The 19,265-nt window shown below is 43.0% G+C and overlaps 1 protein-coding gene across 8 annotated transcripts in view; it reads left to right on the top strand.

Moving 5' to 3' along the window:
* The window catches only part of gpsm1b (G protein signaling modulator 1b), a 290,004-nt gene that overhangs the window by 134,006 nt on the left and 136,733 nt on the right, over window positions 1-19,265 (top strand). For all 8 annotated transcript variants that reach the window (XM_080212356.1, XM_080212354.1, XM_080212357.1 and 5 more), the window contains 3 exons: window positions 2,212-2,354; window positions 12,778-12,901; window positions 18,942-19,057. In XM_080212356.1, the coding sequence (XP_080068482.1) occupies window positions 2,212-2,354; window positions 12,778-12,901; window positions 18,942-19,057 (383 nt within the window). The remainder of the gene's footprint in view (window positions 1-2,211; window positions 2,355-12,777; window positions 12,902-18,941; window positions 19,058-19,265) is intronic.

Raw genomic sequence — 19,265 nt, 5'->3', positions numbered from 1 at the left:
GGGAATTGAACCTGGATCCTTGGTGCTGGGAGGCAGTAGTGCTAACCATTGTGCCACTATCACCAATCATTCGTAAGGGACTGTGTAAACATGTTGTGGGTTAATTTATTTAGACATGGTACATGAGAACAGATGCACATTAATATAAAGCTTGAAGCTATCAGAGCTGTGTTGTGTTCTGTTCAAGACAAAAATGAAACTGAAACTGGATTGCATGACACACTTCCCTTTTAGTAATGTCATGCTGATACCCCTTAGAAGCATATTACAACAGAAGATTTGAAGAGCATTTAACACAAAGGCAAGACTGATAACCAGATTAAGGTTATTAAGAGCGGCACAGTGACACACTGCTGCCTCACAGCCCCAGAGACCTGGGTTCAATTCCCCGCTTGGATCACTGTCGGTGTGGAGTTTGCACATTCTCCCTGTATTTGCGTGGTGTTTCCTTTGGGTGCTCCAGTTTTCTCCCATAGTCCAAAGATGTGCGGGATAGGTTGATTGGCCATTCTAAAGTTGTCCCTTTAGTGTCCTGCGATGCGTAGGTTACAGAGGGTAGGGGGATAAATATGTGGCGTTATGGGAATCGGGCCTGGATAGGATTGTTGTCGGTGCAGACTCGATGGACCGAAGGGCCTCACTCTGCACTATCAGGATTCTATGATTGCTATTAAGTGCCAATCTTGTATTAATACACCACCTAATGCTATAAATTGGAAAGGCAAAAATAATGTGGGTGCTGGAAATTTGAAACATCAACCTAAAATCCTGGAAATACTCAGCAGGTCAGAAAGAGAAATCAACTTGATGTTTTAAGTTTCTAGCCTTGCATTGAAAATTTCTGAAGTCTGAGTATCCGGTTCAACATCAAATTCAAAGTTTTGCATTCTAGCCAGCGCCTGCATGTTTTTAGACAGCAGCTGCTAGTACTGATTCTGCTCTTGCCATTTACTGCAACTCGAGACCCACACTTTGATGCTTTATTTGTCTCGCCATTACCCCTTTTTAGACTGACGCTATCATCCCTTTTGACATTTAAATCACCTTCATCTTCCACCATATCATTGACTTCTCTTTTGTTCTTTTTCTCTCCCTGCTTCTCTACGGCTTAAAACCTGTTACATTTCTGAAGCTTTTTTCCGGTTTTGACAGCAACTCTTAGTCCTGGTTTGTTAACCCTGTTTCTCTCCTCAGCTGTTGCCTGACCTGCTGAGAACTTGCAGCATTTTTGGGGGGTTTTTTGCATGCTAATTTTGATTCACTGCTTTGTGCTGCTTGTGGATATCCATTCAGTTCATTTGTAATGTGTGTGTCGAACTTGGGAACATAGGAACAGAAACCGGCAAATTCAGCCCTTTGAATGGTGGAGCAGACTCGATCAGATCGTGGCTGATCTCTCCCAAGCCTTGGAGAAGGTGCAATGCCTGCTCCAATCGGCTTGGATCGTGTAGATCAAGCCCAAGACAGGAGGTGAGAGCCCTGTCTTGTCAGCTTGGATCTGGAATGTCTGACTTGCTGAGACTTCGAATTGGACTTTGATTGGATTGAATTGAATGTAAAATAAAATGGCTGATCTCTCCCTGATCTCCAATCCACCTCTCCACCTGTTCCCCTCGTCCCGTTTTGTAAATTAGAAATGTATCTAACTCCTTGAAGCCGTTCAGTGATTCAGATTCCACCGTGCTAGGGGGCAACGAGTTCCACAAAGTTCACCACCCTCTGTGAGACGTTGTTCCTCCTCATCTCAATTCTAAATCTACCTCCTCTCAACTTAGACCTGTGACCCCTTGTTCTAGATTGCTCCACAAGAGGAAAGATTTACTCTATTAATCCCTTTTAAAAATTTTACATACCTCAATCAGATCCCCCCTCATCCTTGTAAGCTTCAGCGAGTATAAGCCCTCCTCCTACACCAACCCTTTCATCCTGTATTCCCAGTGTTTATTACTTGATTTTAGTTCTGTAATTAAAAGCTCTGGGTCTAACAATGCAGAGGTTTCATTTTCTTGCAACCCCAAACTTAGCATCACATCTGCACACTGAAGAAATTATAAGACACATAAATCATTAGAACTCGGAGCAGGAGTAGGCATTTTAGCCCCTCGAGCCTGCCCTGGAAAACCTTCACGTTTTACCTCAATTATTAATCATGATCTTCAAAAGCAAATTGTTCATCCCGTGAAACGTGTCCTTCCTCTCTCTCCTATCCAGGTGGGTGAAGCGCGAGCACAATACAACATTGGGAATGTTTTCCACGCCAAAGGGAAACAGCTGTCCTGGCTGATGGCCCACGACTCTGGAGACTTGCCCGATGAAGTAAGGGAAACTTTGGAGAAGGCCACCGAATACTACGAGTGAGTAAAGCAGCATCTGCACCACCAGCTCACAAATTAAACACTTGGGAGGAAGGAACGGCAATCAGAACAGATGTTCAAGATGTGTTCTGGTTACCCGCGAGGAAAACACACAATGCACAGCCCGGCACTCCTCTTGGTCATACAGCCCAGAACCAAAGGGCACATTGTTGGGTTTAATTTTCTACTTTTTGTTATTTCATTCATGGGATGTGGGTGTCATTGGCTGGTTAGAATTTGTTGCCTATCCCGAGAGCATTCAGGGGTCAACCATACTGGTTTTTTTTATACTCATTGTGGGGTACAGGCATTGCTGGCTGGCCAGCATTTATTGCCTATCCTTCATTGCCTTTGGAGGGCAGTTGAGAGTCAGCCACATTGCTGTGGCTGAGCTGGAGTCACATGTAGGCCAGACCAGGTAAGGACAGCAGATTTCCTTCCCTAAAGGACATATTATATGGCGTTGCCAACGTTGGACTGGGTTGGGGAAATAAGTAGTCTATCAACACCAGGTTAAAGTCCAACAGGTTTATTTGGTAGCATGATCTTCTGGAGTGTTGCTTCTTCATCAGTGAGTGTACCTGATTAAGGGCAATGCTCCGAAAGCTCACGCTACCAAATAAACCTGTTGGACTTTAACCTGGTGTTGTGAGACTACTAACTATGCCTAAAAAGACATTAGTGAACCAGATGGGGTTTTCCAACAATTGACTTTGTCATCAGTGGATTTTTAATTCCAGATTTTTTTTTATTGAATTCAAATTCCATCATCCGCCATGGCAGAATTTGACCCCAGGTCCCCAGAAAATTAGCTGAGTTTCTGGATTAATAATCTAGCAATAGTACGACTAAGCCGTTGCCTCCTGTAGGCCAGACCAGGTAAGGATGGCAGATTTCCTTCACTTCAAAGGACATAAGTGAACCAAATAGGTTCTTACAACAATAGAAAATGGTTTCATGGTCATCATTCGACTTTTAGTTCCAGATTTTTATTGAATTCAAATTTCATCATCATCCATGGTGGGATTTGATCCCAGGTTCCCAGAACATTACCCTGGATTATTAATCTAGTGAGAATACCACCATTAAAAATGCTTGACTCCAGGAAAATAACACGTTATGTGCAACGACTCCACATCCCGTCAAAATATCTTCATGTGCCCCAAACATGACACCTTGAGCTCTTAAATGCAACCTTGAGCCCTGACAGCACAATAGGCAGAAGCCCTCTGTGCAATATGAAACTAAAAAGAAAAGTTAAATAGAGATAATAACTGCTCTCAAAATGATACCATGAAGCAGTTCGCTTAGTACCCTAACCAATCACTTCCTAAGTCTGTTCCTAATCAATTCCCAAGGTTTACCCTGAGTGCTTTGAGTTTTAACTGAAAGTCTTTCATGTAGAACTTGGTGAAAAGCCTTCTATAAGTCAAGGTATACCAGTTTGTGGGTTTTCCACTCAGGTTGTCATTTTCACAGAGGATTAGATTACTCAGCAATAATGTTGATTCTTAACTATCCTCATTAATGACCGAGTAAGTTGCTCAGTTGTACCGAACCATGCAGCGGAAGCAGTTTGAGAAGGGTCACCTTCTCAAGATCATGTTACCAACAGATCAGGCGATTCGGGATGAACGAGAAAATACTGGACTGAATGAAAAGAAAATGCAAGTTTCTTTGATTTTATTTATTATTGTCACATGTACTAGTATACAGTAAAAAGTATTGTTTCTTCCGTGCTATACAGACAAAGCATTACATACACAGAGAAGGAAAGGAGAAAGTGCAGAATGTAATACCACAGTCATGACTAGGGTCCAGAAAAAGATCAACTTAATGCAAGGTAGATCCATTCAAAAGTCTGATGGCAGCAGGGAAGAAGCTGTTCTTGAGTCGGTTGGTACATGATCTCAGACTTTTGTTTCTTTTTCCCAATGGAAGAAGATGGAAGAGAGTATGTCCAGGGTGGTGAGGTCCTTGATTATGTTGCCTGTTTTTTTGAGGCAACGGGAAGTGTAGACCAAGTCAATGGATGGGAGGTTGGTTTGAGCGATGGACTGGGCTTCGTTCTTGACCCCTTGTAGTTTTCTTGTGGTCTTAGAGCAGGAGCCATACCAAGCTGTGATACAACCAGAAAGAATGGTTCTATGGTGCATCTATAAAAGTTGGTGAGAATCATAGCAGACATGCCAAATTTCCTAATTGGTGGGCTTTCTTAAAAATAGCGTTGATATGGAGGGACCAGGGTAGGTTGTTGGTGATGCGGACACCTCAAACTCTGAAGCTCTCAACCATTTCTACTTGGTCCCCATAGACAGGAGTGTATCCTCCACAATGATTGCTGAAGTTGATGACAATCTCCTTCGTTTTGTTAACATTGGGGGAGAGATTATTGTCATCAAACCAGTTCACCAGATTCTGTATCTCTTTTCTGTACTCTGTCTCGTCATTGTTTGAGATCCGACCCACTATGGTGGTATCATCAGCAAACTTGAAAATTGAGTTGGAGGGGAATTTGGTCACTTAGTCGTAGGTATATAAGGAGTAGAGTAAGGAGCTGAGGTCACAGCCTTGTGAGACACTGGTGTTGAGGATGATCATGGAAGAGGTGTTATTTCCTATCCTAACTGATTGTGATCTGTGGATTAGGAAGTTCAGGATCCAGTTGCAGAGGGAGGAGCTGAGGCCGAGGCCACGGAGTTTGGAGATGAGTTTCATAGGAATAATGGTATTAAGGGCTAAACTATAGTCAATAAATAACAGTCTGACATAGGTATCTTTGTTATCTAGGTGTTCCAGGGTTGAGTGTCGGGCCAGGGAGATGGTGTCTGCTGTGGCTCTGTTGTGGCAGTAGGCGAACTGTAGTGAATCCGGGCAGTCTGGGAGGCTAGAATTGATTCATGCTATGACTAACAGTTTGAAGCACTTCAAATTGATGGATGTCAGAGCTACAGGACGTTAGTCATTAAGGCACGCTTCCTGGCTTTTCTTAGGTAGCGGGATGACGTTGATCCTCTTGAAACAGATAGAGGCCTCGGATTGTTGTAAAGAGAGATTGAAGATGTCTGCAAATACCCCCCCGCTTGTTTTCAGTTGGCAGCCTACTCCGTTGGAAATGATAAAAAGGCAGTTTAAGAAAGAAGACCATGCAGTGACGATAACACCCTCCTAGCTTTCTAATATAAACCAAGAACATTGGACTCATTGGAGTCTATTCTTGAAATGTGCAGTGTGTCCAGTGTTCCTTTCCTTGGAGGTCGCTGATTAAATTGAGCTCACTTTTGTAACTTGTGTTATCAGGCGTATGTGCATGCTGTGTATTTCTCTGTACTCCATAACATTGACCACGTCCAATAACTCATACCAGGTCCTATTCACCCATCATGCATGTGTCCTTTGACCTAAACCATCTCCTGGTCTCGCAACACCTCATTTTAAAATTCTTATTTATGTTTTTAAGTACCCTGATGACCGTTCCCTCCTCCATATCTCTGTAGCCTTCTCTGAGATTCTCCAATTCTGGTTTCCAACCCCCGTTTTTATTGTCCCATAATTGGCTGTCTTGTTTTTAGCTGCCTGGGACCTCAGGTGGGATTTTACGTCCACACTCATTCCAAAACTGAAAAAAATTCCACCTGAGATTGATTGACCTATCCATGCTCCACCCCTCGCCCGCTCCAATTCCCATGGTGGGCAGAATGGGAAAAATCGCCCCCAAGTTTGGGAATATCTTTGCCAAATCTCCCTGCTGTCTACCTGTGACTTCCAGTTTAATGCACTCATTAAAACATGGTTATTTGCACCACTCCCAGTATCTCATTATGTAGTTCCATGTCAGATCTTGTTTGAGAACCCTCCAATGAAATATTTTGGAATGTTCTTAGAAATTAAAGACACTATAAAAATGCAAATTGACTTTGCTGTTGATCAGGATATGAGGTCAGATTATGAAACTAGGCTCGACCCCAATGATTTATTATTTTGGCAATAAGGTAACGATATGATATTTCACTTCAGGCATGATTCTGCAGAAAACTGTGAAGCTTCTATCAAAACAAACTTCATTTAACAATGCAGTGTAACTATAACAAATGGATCAGCTTAACTTTTAATAATTGAATAATACTTACACATAACTAGGTAGAGTTCTTAAATCCTATTCAAGCAATATTTCCCAACAAACTTAAAACCCCTGTTCGAAGTTAGTTATCAACTCACAAACTATTGGGCAATATTTTACTGCCTCACTTGACCCAAAACCGGAAAATCCCACCAACTTCCAAGGACATTTCCAATACCCACCCCTCATCTGCTCTGAGTCCATTGCACGTTGGGTGGTAGAATTCCAGCATATTTGCTTGTATTTGTTACTAGTTTTAGATCTTTTCAAATACCTTTGGAGAGAGAGAGAGAGAGACACCTGTCTTCTAACAGCCCCAAACTGCAGCTTCCAGAGAGAGAGAGGCAGAAAGAAACCTCTTGCTTCTTTAGGGACCAGGCAGAAACTGATTGTTTTAAAATGAAGAAGAACTTGTTTTTCTTTCTTTGCAAGTTCAGCTCCTCCCATCAAGCACATGACTCTGTCAGTCAACCCAATCAAAGCCCTATCCTGAAACCCCAAGGGAAACCTAAGTAAACAAAAACGCATTAACCCTGTTTAAACACTCTATAAGCTTAAAATCATTTATTATTCTGGATTCTTAACCTGGAACTGCATGTTTTCCAGACAAATTGGCACTGTGTAAAACAGAGCTGAATATTAAACATACCTCTTAAAAGAAACATCATGAACATTTCTTAAAGACACAGTATCATCACTTTGTGTTTCAAAGTTACAGTAAACAACCAAATTGCAATGGCTTGCTGCACTTCTTGTAGAATTGCAATTCAGAAATATTTATTGATGGATTGATTGATTTGTTGATACGTGGATTGAGGCATACCAACGATGTGAAAGGCCCAACATGAATGAAGGTTTATTAACTCATTGCCTTTTTCCTTTTCTCCTTTCTCACATCCTTTTCACTCTTCTTGCTTACTGTTGAGTGAAAATCCTAATCCCAGAATGTCCTTCAGTTTGGAGAGAGAAGAGTTTAGGGAAGGGATTATTCCAGAAATGCTAATAGATAGTGGGAACAGTTTAAAGTCTATTTGTTAGTGTCACAAGTAGGCTTACATTAACACTGCAGTGAAGTTACAGTGAAAATCCCGTAGTCACCACACTCCAGCGCCTGTTTGGCTACGCTGAGGGAGAATTTAGCGTGGCCAGTGCACCTAACCAGTATTGTGGGATGAAATGGAGCACCCGGAGGAAACCATTGTAGATATGGGGAGAGCATGCAGACTGTGCACAGACAGTGACCCAAGCCGAGAATTGAACCCGGTCCCTGGCGCTGAGAGGCTGTAGTGCTAACCACTGTGCTACAGTGTTTCTGTGTCTCAGTATGTGAGACATGTTTCTTAATCTGCCACAGTTAACATAAAACAAGGAGATGAAAGGAGACCCATTAGACCATCTTTTATAGTGGAGAAGGAGACAATAATCTCAGCTTTATTCTAAGCATCTATTCCTTTTCAATCTATTTAAGAACTTGTATCCTAACCTGATTACTTCTGATTTGTTAGCATTTTTATGGCAAAAAAAGTTTGCTTTACTGAGTGGCATGTCTATTGTATAAATTTGTAATTTGTGAGAATTGCTCTTTACACCTTGACTTGCATTACAAAATGTACAACACAGGAAAAGCCCGTTCAATATTGACATTCCACATGACCCTCCTCCCATCCATCTTCATCTCATTCGATCAGCATACCTTTTCAATGCTTTCTCCCACCTGTGATTAAGTAGCTTTGCCTTAAATGTCCAGTAGTTCCTGATTGGGTGTAATCAAATGTCAGCTTCTGCTTTATACATGCCCATCTATTTTTAATACCCAAACCAGGTCTCATTTACTCAACCATTTGTGTCCTGAGAATAATCTCGCTTTCTAAATCCACTGATTGAGGTGGAGAATCGTTCCGTTAACTTTGCTAGTTATTGTCTTGTTCTGTGCAAGGTGATTCAAAGCCACTACAAATAGCACACCTAGATTCTTGCTTTGCACCCTTTGCAAAGTCAGTATCCTTGTTTTATAGCAGTCTTCGTACTTGCTGCTGTTTATATTAATTACATTACTCCAGGTTGATTTATATTAAATGGTTACTTTGCAACTGCTGAGTTTTGATTCCCTCCAAGAAGAGGAGTTGAAATTTACTGAACGATTCGGAATGTTTGGAAAATGTTATTTTTCATGGTTGTTGTTGCCGGAGACATCGGGACTGACCTCTCTGGAAACCCAACACTGTACCATTGCCAAATTTAATTTTTGTTTGCTTTCATTCATGTTTTCAAATGTTGCAGCTTTTTTTCCTTAAATGAGATTTATCCCTTGATCCACAAGCCTAAAGTACGTTTTGAGGTTCAGTGTGAACATCATTGCCCTTGTCGTTTTGTATTACGGCATCCTCAGAGGATGCCAGTTAACTTTTGTACTCCATTCCCTAACTTCTGGCTGTGGTTACCTTCAAGCCCATTGATGGTGCCTTCAAACATTCTTAGAAATAAATTCCTCCAACTGTTTGCTGGTTTGTAATCAAAGGTTACGTCTCCAGGATCCCTTAACATGGTCGTTTCCAGCAGACCAGGAAAGATTTTGATGCTGTTTAACATCTTCTGTCGTGGACTATCATTTGAAACTTTCAGTTGCCCTGTTCACTTTCTGCCAAAGAGCAAGACTACTAGAATGTTGACAGTGTAATCCCAAATTAGGCCAGAGCATATCTATCACATTGTGCAGTTAACTCATGTGCTGTGTGGAGAAAGTAACAAACCTTGGCGCTCAGAGGTCATTGATCTTGCTTGAAGTTTATCTGCTTCCCATTGTCTATTCCAGCATGCATTTAATTAATGTAAATGTAAGATGTTTCTGCTTTAGCAAGAATGCCAAAGTTCTCACCCAAAGTTTGGCCAATATTTAAAATGTGAACCTCCTCCTCCCTTGCGACCTCTGTTTTTTTTTATCCAGGCTAATGCAGGTATAACTGAAAAAATACTTAACTATACAGTTCCTGCAGCCATCTGTTATTCTAACCTACCCTACCTTCCCCAATCTTGCAGGTGGCCATTCTAAATTTTCCAAGAGACTCTCTTGTTCAAGATTCTTTCTGGTTGAACCACTCTGGAATCATAAATCTTAATTCTCAGGAGTCTTTCTGTTGTGTTTGACTTGGGAGCAGGCCAGAAAATGGGAATACAATGTGTGCTGCAGGAGAATAGAACTATGACATCTGCAGTTCACACAGTCGTGGGGCTGGGTGCAACTATGCTGCGTTTGTTTCATTTCTTTAAGTTTGTTTATTAGTGTCACAAGTAGACTTACACTGCAATGAAGTTACGGTGAAAATCCCCAAGTCGCCACACTCCAGCGCCTGTTCAGATCAATGCACCTAACCAGCACATCTTTCGGATTTCTTCCGTCAGGAAAAACATACAAAAGTCTGAGGTCACGTACCAACCGACTCAAGAACAGCTTCTTCCCTGATGCCGTCAGACTTCTGAATGGACCTACTTTGCATTAAGTTGATCTTTCCTTACACCCTAACAATAACTGTAACACTACATTCTGCACTCTCTCTTTTCCTTCTCTATGAATGGTATGCTTTGTCCGCAAGAAACAATGCTTCTCACTGTATGCTGATACATGTGACAATAAATCAAATCAAGCTGTGGGAGGAAACCACAGCACCCAGAGGAAACCCATGCAAATATGGGGAGAACATGCACATGGACAGTAACCCAAGCTGGGAATTGAACCCAGGCCCCTGGCAATGCGAGGCAGCAGTGATAACTGCTGTGCTATCATGCCACCCTATCCCTTTTGAACCAACTGGAACAGTGATATTCTGAATTTAATCTTGTTTTTTGCGGTTGCCAATCTTGGTGTTCTGGCATTCTCTGCCACCTTTTAATCTACCCTTTCTCCTACATTCCAATGGCTTTTAATTCTCAAGGCTTCATCATTACTTCTTGATTTACCTTGTCTTCCCTCCAGTTTTTCCAACTCTTGCGATGTAGGTTTTTTGGCCCTCCTCCTTCACAATGACAAACGTATGGGTCTTGCAGACCCTCAGCAGCACCCTATCAGCCTGTCATTGAAAACAGCCACCCAGGGTTCAGTGTACCCATGCACAAGACCCCAGCGGCATGAACTTAGCTGTGAACTGTAAATCAAATTTTTCACATTTCGGGAAGACAAATTTATCAGGTTGTGCAGGAATTGGTGAGGCCTGAAAATTATTAAATTAATTATAAAAACGTTGGGGCCCACGGTACGACATGGGCTATTTGAATTTGCTTCCTCAGAATTGACTTTGTTACTGAAGCCTGGCGGTATGTGTCTTTTTCTATAATAAGTCATAGTAGTATTTCTGAGATTTGATTTGATTTATTATTGACAGATGTATTGGGATATGTTGCGTACTGTGCAGACAAAACATTCATGGAATACATAGGGGAGAAGGAAAGGAGAGGATGCAGAAGTTTAAAGTTTATTTATTAGTCACAAGTAGGCTTAGGTTAATACTGCAATGAAGTTACTGTGAAAATCCTCCAGTCGCCACACTCTGGCACTTATTCGGGTACACTGAGGGAGAAGTTAGCATGGCCAATGCATCTAACCAGCACATCTTTCGAACTGTGGGAGGAAACTGGATCACCTGGAGGAAACCCACGCAGACAGTGACCCAAGCCGGGAATCAAACCGGGGTCCCTGGCACTGTGAGGCAGCAGTGCTAACCACTGTGCCACTGCACAAAGTAGTATTGCAGTTACAGATAGGGAGATGGGAAAGATCTGCTTAATATAAGGTAAATCCATTCAAATGTCTGATGACAGCAGGGAAGAAGCTGTTCTTGAGTCAGTTAGTACGTGTCCTCAGAGTTCTGTATCTTTTTCCTGATGGAAGAAAGTGGAAGAGAGAATGTCCGAGGTGCGTGGGGTCCTTAATTATGCTGGCTGCTTCGCCGAGGCAGTGAGAATTGGAGACAGAGTCAACGGACGGGAGGCTGGTTTGCGTGATAGAGTGGGCTACGTTCACAGCCCTTTGTAGTTGATGGTTACAAAGACCAAGCTAGCAGAAAACAAAGCTGTGTTGCTGTCTGCTGGATTTTTTCCTCCTCGCGTGTATTCTTGCTCTCTTTTCCTTTTCCTTTCTTTCTTTCTTTCCCTCTTTCCTTTTCTCCTTCCTTTCTTTGCCTTCAATCTTGCCTTTGCTTGCATTCTCCAGTCTCACCTGCAGTCCCCCGAGTCCACACAATCAGAGGGTTTATTACTGGCAACTTTGAAAATCAGTCCAGACCAGATCACCATGAGTAGTTGGTCCATCTAACAAAATATATCAGTGATCCTGTTTTACACCATCTTCTGCAAACATTCTGTAACGCACGTGCACTGATGACAGAGAAATTCATACAAAATACTTGAAAAGGAAGATCTGGCACAGTTTCAATCATCAGTATTTGTTTAATTTAAGTGTTCATGGGATTTGGAAAGGGGGATTGGCGGTGGGAGTTGCACAGAGAGGGGAAGGAGCAAGAAGGAGAGCTGGAATGGAGAAGTGGAAAAATGTAAGTGAGAAAGAAGGATGATAAAATGGATGAAGGCGGTCTGACGAAATGAAATAAAATGAATGGAGATGGGGTGAAGGTGGAGGGGGGAGTTCACGCTCTGAAGTTATTGAATTCAGTGTTCAGTCAAAAAGGCTGTAAAATGCCCAGTCAAGCCTGCTCCTTTGTCCCAGATGGTGTCGATCTTCTTGAGTGTTGTTGGCGCTGCACTCATCCAGGCAAGTGGAGAGTATTCCGCCGCACCCTTGTGCCGAGTAAATGATGGAGAAGCTTTGAAGAGTCAGGAGGGGAATGACTTGCCATAAAAATTCCAGCCTCTTGACCTGCCCTTGGAGTTGACGTCGTATCTCAGTATTTATGTAGCTGGCCCAGTTCAGTCTGACGAACATCAAATTGTTTTTAACATTCAAAATATTTAAAGGCTTGTATTCTAGACATAATTTGAACCATCAGTTTAGACGGTGCTTACGTGGATTCTGTGCGGCCCTATTTATAAACCTGAAAGCTGCTTATTATAAATATAAGTATGTTTGGAAGCAATTTCAAGGGTGTAATCTGTCCACATTTGGACGATAGTTATAAACCACTTGAACTTCACACTGGAGAGCAAGAGTCCCACAACCTGACTACATAATGCATAGTCGTTCACTGATGAATATTGTGCTGTATTCAGCCTGCATGACGAGGACAAGTGAGTTTGCTTTGGGTTTTCAATTGTTTGTGACACTTCCATTTGTTTTTTTTCTGTTTCTCATTTCAGGATGAATCTTAAAATTGTTAAAGAATTAAGTGATCGAGCAGCTCAAGGTCGAGCGTATGGTAACCTAGGCAACACGCATTATCTGTTGGGAAACTACGACAACGCGATTGCATTTCACAAAGAGGTACAACAGATCAGTCTTTGTCTCTGACACTGCCGTAACTTGATGTGATGTCTTATTCTGAAAGTGTGTCTGGGGCTTGGGTCACTGTCTATGCGGAGTCTGTACGTTCTCCCCATATTCTGCGTAGGCTTCCTCCGAGTGCTCCGGTTTCCTCCCGCAGTTCAAAAGATGTGCTGGTTAGCTGCATTGACCATGCTGAATTCTCCCTCAGTGTACCTGAACAGGTGCCGGAGTGTGGCAACTCAGGAATTTTCATTATAACTTCATTGCATTTAATGTGAGCCTACTTGTGAATCAGTATGTTGAATTTGATGATCAGCCATAATCAAAGTCAACTGCAGGCTCGAAGGGCCGAATGGCCCAGTCCTGCTATTTTCTATTTCTAAGAACCGTGCGTTTCTATTGCTAATGGTAAGATTCATTGGAGGTTAAGACCCAGGAGATAGCATTACACGTGATAAGAATCTGAATTCTCACCCTTACTAGGATGCCACTCTGTCAGATACTGAGTTAGGAATGGGAGATAAGGACTTGCAGTGGAAAGTAAACAGTCTAGTTTTATAATGAAGAATCTCTACTAACCCAGCAAGCAGAGTCTATTTTAATCAGCGCACCACAGCAAACAGTCTACAGAGTCTATTTAAGAGTCTCCAAGGGCTACAGAACTATTGACTTTTTTACACAGAGGGTAGTGTGTGCCTTCAGCTCGCTGTTGGCGGAGGTATTGGAAACAGATACAATGGTGACTTTTAAGAGGCGTCTTGACAAAGATGGGAGTGGAGAGATATGGTCCCTGGCAGGGTGGGGGGTTTTAGTTCAGCCGGGCAGCATGGTTGGTGCAGCCTTGGAGGGCTGAAGGACCTGTTCCTGTGCTGTAATTTTCTTTGTTCTTTATTCAGACTGGAACCACAACAACATTGGGGCTGCACCGTGGTTAGCATTGCTGCCTCACAGCACCTGGGACCCAGGTTCGATGTCTGTGTGGAGCCTGCACATTCTCCCTGTGTCTGCATGGGTTTCCTCCGGGTGCTCTGGTTTTCTCCCATTGTCAGAAAGACATGCTGGTTAGGTGCATTGGCCATGCTAAATTGTCCCTCAGTGTACCCAAAAAGGCACTGGACTGTGGCGACTAGGGAATTTTCACAGTAACTTCATTGCAGTGTTAATGTAAGCCTGCTTGTGACTTTAACATCTCCTGATAATTATTCAACAAAACGCAGTGAGTTGAGGACAGTTGCAGAATGGAAAGTGTGCGCAAAATCAGTCTCTTATTGTGTGTGATTGACAGGAAAATTATGTGATCATCTCCAAATGTCCCAGGAGGGTGGCACCACTTTCTGCAGCTAGTCTTAAGGCAGCTCTACTATTGGGATTGAGAACCTGCCATTGTCAATAAATGGGCGCTACTGGCCAGGTGACAGAATCATTTGAGTAACGTATGAAAGCTCCGAGCCTCTGTATGGTTAGTGTTGAGTACTGACTAATGCAGGGCGAATTGTTCAATGGTGAAATCCGATTGCAGAGCCTTCGTATTTATAACGCTGCAGGTTAGAGATGGGATGTCTGTATGCTATTGATTCTCAGTGGAAAATTCATTAGATGAGCCACAAATGTTCAGAAAGTAAACCAGCACATAAATATTAATAATAGATTTTTAATAGAATCACTGGATAACTAATTAATTTTTCATCCCTCTTGTGGTTAGAGAAGTGGAAGAGTAAGCTCAAGGGCATAAAGATGGAGGCAATGGCCTAGTGGTATTATTGCTAGACTATTATTCCGGAAACTCGGCTAATTCCCCCAGAGAACCGGGTTCGAATCCCGCCACAGCAGAGTGGTGGAATTTGAATTCCCTAAAAAAATGTCTGAAATTAAGGATCTCCTGGTGACCATGAAACCATTGTCAGAAAAACCCATCTGGTTTACTAATGTCTTTTAGGAAAGGAAATCTGCCATCCTTACCTGGTCTGGCCTACATGTGACTCCAGAGCCACAGCAATGTGGTTGACTCTCAACTGCCCTCCAAAGGGCAACTAGAGATGGGCAATAAATGCTGACCAGCCAGCAACACCCATGTCCCACAAATGAATAAAAAATAAATTCAATGCTAAATTACAAATCTTGTCAATCATTTAATACCAGGTGGTTGGTTATGTTATGGAGGGGATGGATCTCAGTTCCAAGTGCAAGAGAACATCGTGGATAGTAATCCAGAGGTCCAGACCAATGCTCAGAGGACATGGGTTCAAATCCTACCTTGGCAGCTGGTGGAATTTAACTTCAATTGATAAATCTGGAATATAAAGCTATGAGAACTATCATTAATTGTTGTAAAAAAAACCTATCAGGTCCACTGTCTGCGAAGAAATCTTCCCTCTTCAGCCAGCCTGGCCTACGTGTGTCTAAAGACCCACAACAATGTGGTTGACTCTTAATACTCTTGGCCATGGCCGCGCAAGCTACACTCCATTGAAGAACAAGTGGGATATGTGACTCCCATATCCTATTAAAGAATAAAGGGGAAAAGGTGAACTCTAAAACCCAACTGACATTCAGTGGAGGGGTAATCAAGTGAAAAAATGGATCAACCCTTGTCTCATAGCTGTTGAGAAATAAGTTGGTAGTTATGTGGAGAATCAAGAGAAACTATAGTATTTCTTTGAGCAAGAAGATGAAGGAAAAAGCAAACCAAAGTAGTTAAAATTGTATTGGATTTTGATGGGACAAGCGGGCACCAATTGTTTCGTTTACTATGTGGGAGAGTAACCAGATGTCATCGATTTAAAATAGTGGATGGCAACTGAGAAGCAGTTTTGTTGCACGACACCTTGAACACACTGCCTGGAATAATAGGGGAAGCAGATTCCATCAGAGCTTTCAAAAGGCAATTGGACATATACTCGAAGAAGGCTAATTTGCAGGTTTTTGGGAAGAAATGGAGGTAGATCGGTCCTTGGTTAATAAGGGGATCAGGGGTTATGGTGAAAAGGCAGGAAGGAGAATAGGGATGAGAAAAATATCAGACATGATTGAATGGCGGAGCAGACTTGATGGGCCGAGTGGCCTAATTCTGCTCCTATGTCTTATGGTCTTATGATTTAAACATGGGATGTGGGACTAAATAGGGTGGCTTCAAAGAGCTGGAACAAGAAAGATGGGCCCAATGGTCTCCATCTGTGCAATGAAATTCTGTGAATGGTGGAAGACTGGGAAGAGAGGTTGGGGAAAAAGTCACCCATTCACTACCTTGGGAATGACAATTGCAGCAACATGGACCTGAAGGAGGGTAAAGGGAACTACTTGCTTTCCCTGTGCTGAGTTGGCAAAATCAGTGGGGACTGGTTCAGTGCTTGCACTAATGTTCTCAGCTCATTGTGTTCAGGCATTTGCAAGGTGAAGTTTGTGATTGAGCGTGTCATGATTGTCATTAGGCAGCGCAGTGGCACAGTGGTTATCATTTGCTGCCTCACAGCACCAGGGACTAGGTTTGATTCCTGGCTTGGGTCACTGTGTGGAGTCTGCACGTTCTCCCCTTGTCTGCATGGGTTTCCTCCGGGTGCTCCGGTTTCCTCCCACTGCCCAAACATGGATTGGCCGTGCTAAATTCCCCCTTAGTGCCAGGAGATCTAGCTAGGGTAAATCCATGGGGATAGGGCCTGGTGGGATTATGGTCAGTGCAGATGGGCCAAATGGCCTCCTTCTGCACTGTAGGGATTCTGATACTGTGATTTTGTACGGGACTTTCCCAAAATGAAATTCTTGCCTTTTCTCCCTTTTTGCCTTCACTGTTTCATACATTCTGGGCAATATTCTCCTTTGACGTTGCACTCTAGTTTGTTCCGTGGATAATTTTGAAGCCTTCAGTGGATGTTGTATACAGCATTAGAACAGAATCATAGAATCCTTACAGTGCAGACGGAGGCCATTTGGTCCATTAAGCCTGCATCAAGAACAATCCCCATCCCAGTAACTCTCATATTTACCCTTCTGTTCCCCGTGACACTACGGGCCAGTTTAGCATGGGCAACATGTTTTTGGAGTATGGGAGGAAACCCATGCAGACTTGGGAAAAACGTACAAACTTCACACAGACAGCCACCGAAGGCCAGAACTGAACCTGGGTCCCTGGCGCAGTGGGGCAGCAGTGCTAACCACTGTGCCACTATGTTGCCCCGATGGGTTTTTGCCCATCACCCTCTCTGACTGCCTCACAGTACTATTACATGGAAGCCTGATATCAGACTTATGCTGTCACGGATTTTCAACCACTTTGTGGAAGATTCATAGAATTGTAGAATCTCGATAGTGCAGAAGAAGACTATTCAGCCCATCGAGACTGCACCAACAACAATCCCACCCAGGCCTTATCCCCATAACCACACACGTTTACCCTGCTTAAGCCCTTTGACACTAAGGGGCAATTTAGCATGGCCAATCCACCTAACCTGCACATCTTGGGAGTGCGGGAGGAAACCCATACAGACACGGGGAGAACGTGCAGACTCCGCACAGAGATTCAGCCAAGCTGGGAATTGAACCCAGTTCCCTAGTGCTGTGAGGCAGCAGTGCTAACCATTGGGCCACCGTGCTGCCCCAAAGATGCCCAAGAGTGGGTTCAGCACTGGTGAACTTTCTCCTTTCCCATTCCTTCCATTTGAGGGACACAACTGACGTCCACATCTGGAGAATCGTCAGACAAGATCCTCATTTCATTCTTCTATATTGTTGCTGCAATAAAATTCACAGGAACGTTACACATATTTGTTCCACTGTATTTCAGATATTTCCTAGGAGAATGCTTAGCCTTGAGGCCAAGCAAATTAAACATATTTTTAGTTTGAGAGCACAAAATGAATGAAAATGGCAAGTTATCAATGAATGGGTATTTTCAGTGTTTTCAATGTCCTCCAGTGGAGTGATCACCACCCCACCATGTGGAGTGATTGGGCCGAATGGTGTATATTCTATGCTGTATATTCTGTGTAGTAATGAGGGGTGAATAGTGGGCAGCTAAAACGTATGGCTATGTCTAAAATTAAGTTTATTTATTAGTGTCACAAGTAGGCTTACATAAAAATTGCAATGAAATTACTGTGAAAATCCCCTCGTCACTACACAGTGGCTAGCACTACTGTGCCAGAGACCCAGGTTGGATTCCCAGCTTGGATCACTGTCTGTATGGAGTCTGCACGTTCTCCCCATGTCTGCGTGGGTTTCCTCCAGGTGCTCCAGTTTCCTTTCACAGTCTGCTGGCTAGGTGCATTGGTCTTGCTAAGTTCTCCCGCCGTGTACCCAAACAGGTGCCGGAGTGTGGCTACTAGGGGATTTTCACAGTAATGTCATTGTAGTATTAATGTAAGCTTGCTTGTGATGCTCATAAATAAACTTGAATTTAAAACTCTGGCCCCCATTCGGGTACACTGAGGGAGAATTTAGGATTTAGAATTTAGAATTTAGGTTAGGTGCCAATGCACCTAACCAACATGTCTTACGGACTGTGGGAGGAAAGCAGAGCTCCCGAAGGAATCCCACACAGACACAGGGAGAACGTGCAGACTCCACACAGGTGGTAACCCAAGCCAGGAATTGAACCCAGGTCCCTGGCGCTGCGAGGCAGCGGTGCTAACCACTGTGCCGCCGTGCCACCTAATATCTGCTGTTCATGTGTTTACAGCTATAAGCCTATTTCACAATCCTTTAGCAAGGTAACACAACAGCAGACTCTGGCAGGTGAAAATTGCTTTGATGGTCATGGTTATTGGAGACTGTTTTCTCCAGGGGGCGCTGGTGTCAAATAGGAATTTTAACCTGGTTTATTTAAAAAGTAATCAGAGTCAATCAGTAAAATGAATGCCTTCGCCCATTAGACAACTCATGTGCAAATGCTCAATTTGAAAGAATAATTAGTGGATGATGAAAAATACTTCGTCGTCAGTAAAGCTGTGAATAATGTAGAGATCCTGCAATACCTCATACGTTGGTTTTGAGTGATTGAGACACCCAGGAGATGTGACTTAACTTTTAAAAATGTTCTTTTCAGCGTCTTTCAATAGCAAAAGAATACGGGGATAAAGCAGCTGAGCGGAGAGCCTACAGCAACCTTGGAAATGCGCACATATTCCTGGGAAAGTTTGACTTGGCTGCTGATTATTACAAGTAAGATTTCTTTTGCTTTGTACGCAGAGACAGGAGGAGGTCACTCAGCCCGTGGTCCTGCTCAGTCATGCCACTAGATTTGTATCTTCATCAATCCTCCTCCCTTTCCTGACCCGTGATAACCGAACAATAATCCATTCATCTCCCTGTCAGCGGCCAGGATTTTACAGACCCTCCAGCCCAGTGGGATATTACTGACCCACCAAAC

Source organism: Carcharhinus amblyrhynchos, chromosome 25, assembly GCF_965287045.1.
Source record: "Carcharhinus amblyrhynchos chromosome 25, sCarAmb.v2.hapA, whole genome shotgun sequence".
NCBI lineage: Eukaryota > Metazoa > Chordata > Chondrichthyes > Carcharhiniformes > Carcharhinidae > Carcharhinus > Carcharhinus amblyrhynchos.
This window is presented reverse-complemented; position numbering and strand designations above follow the sequence as displayed.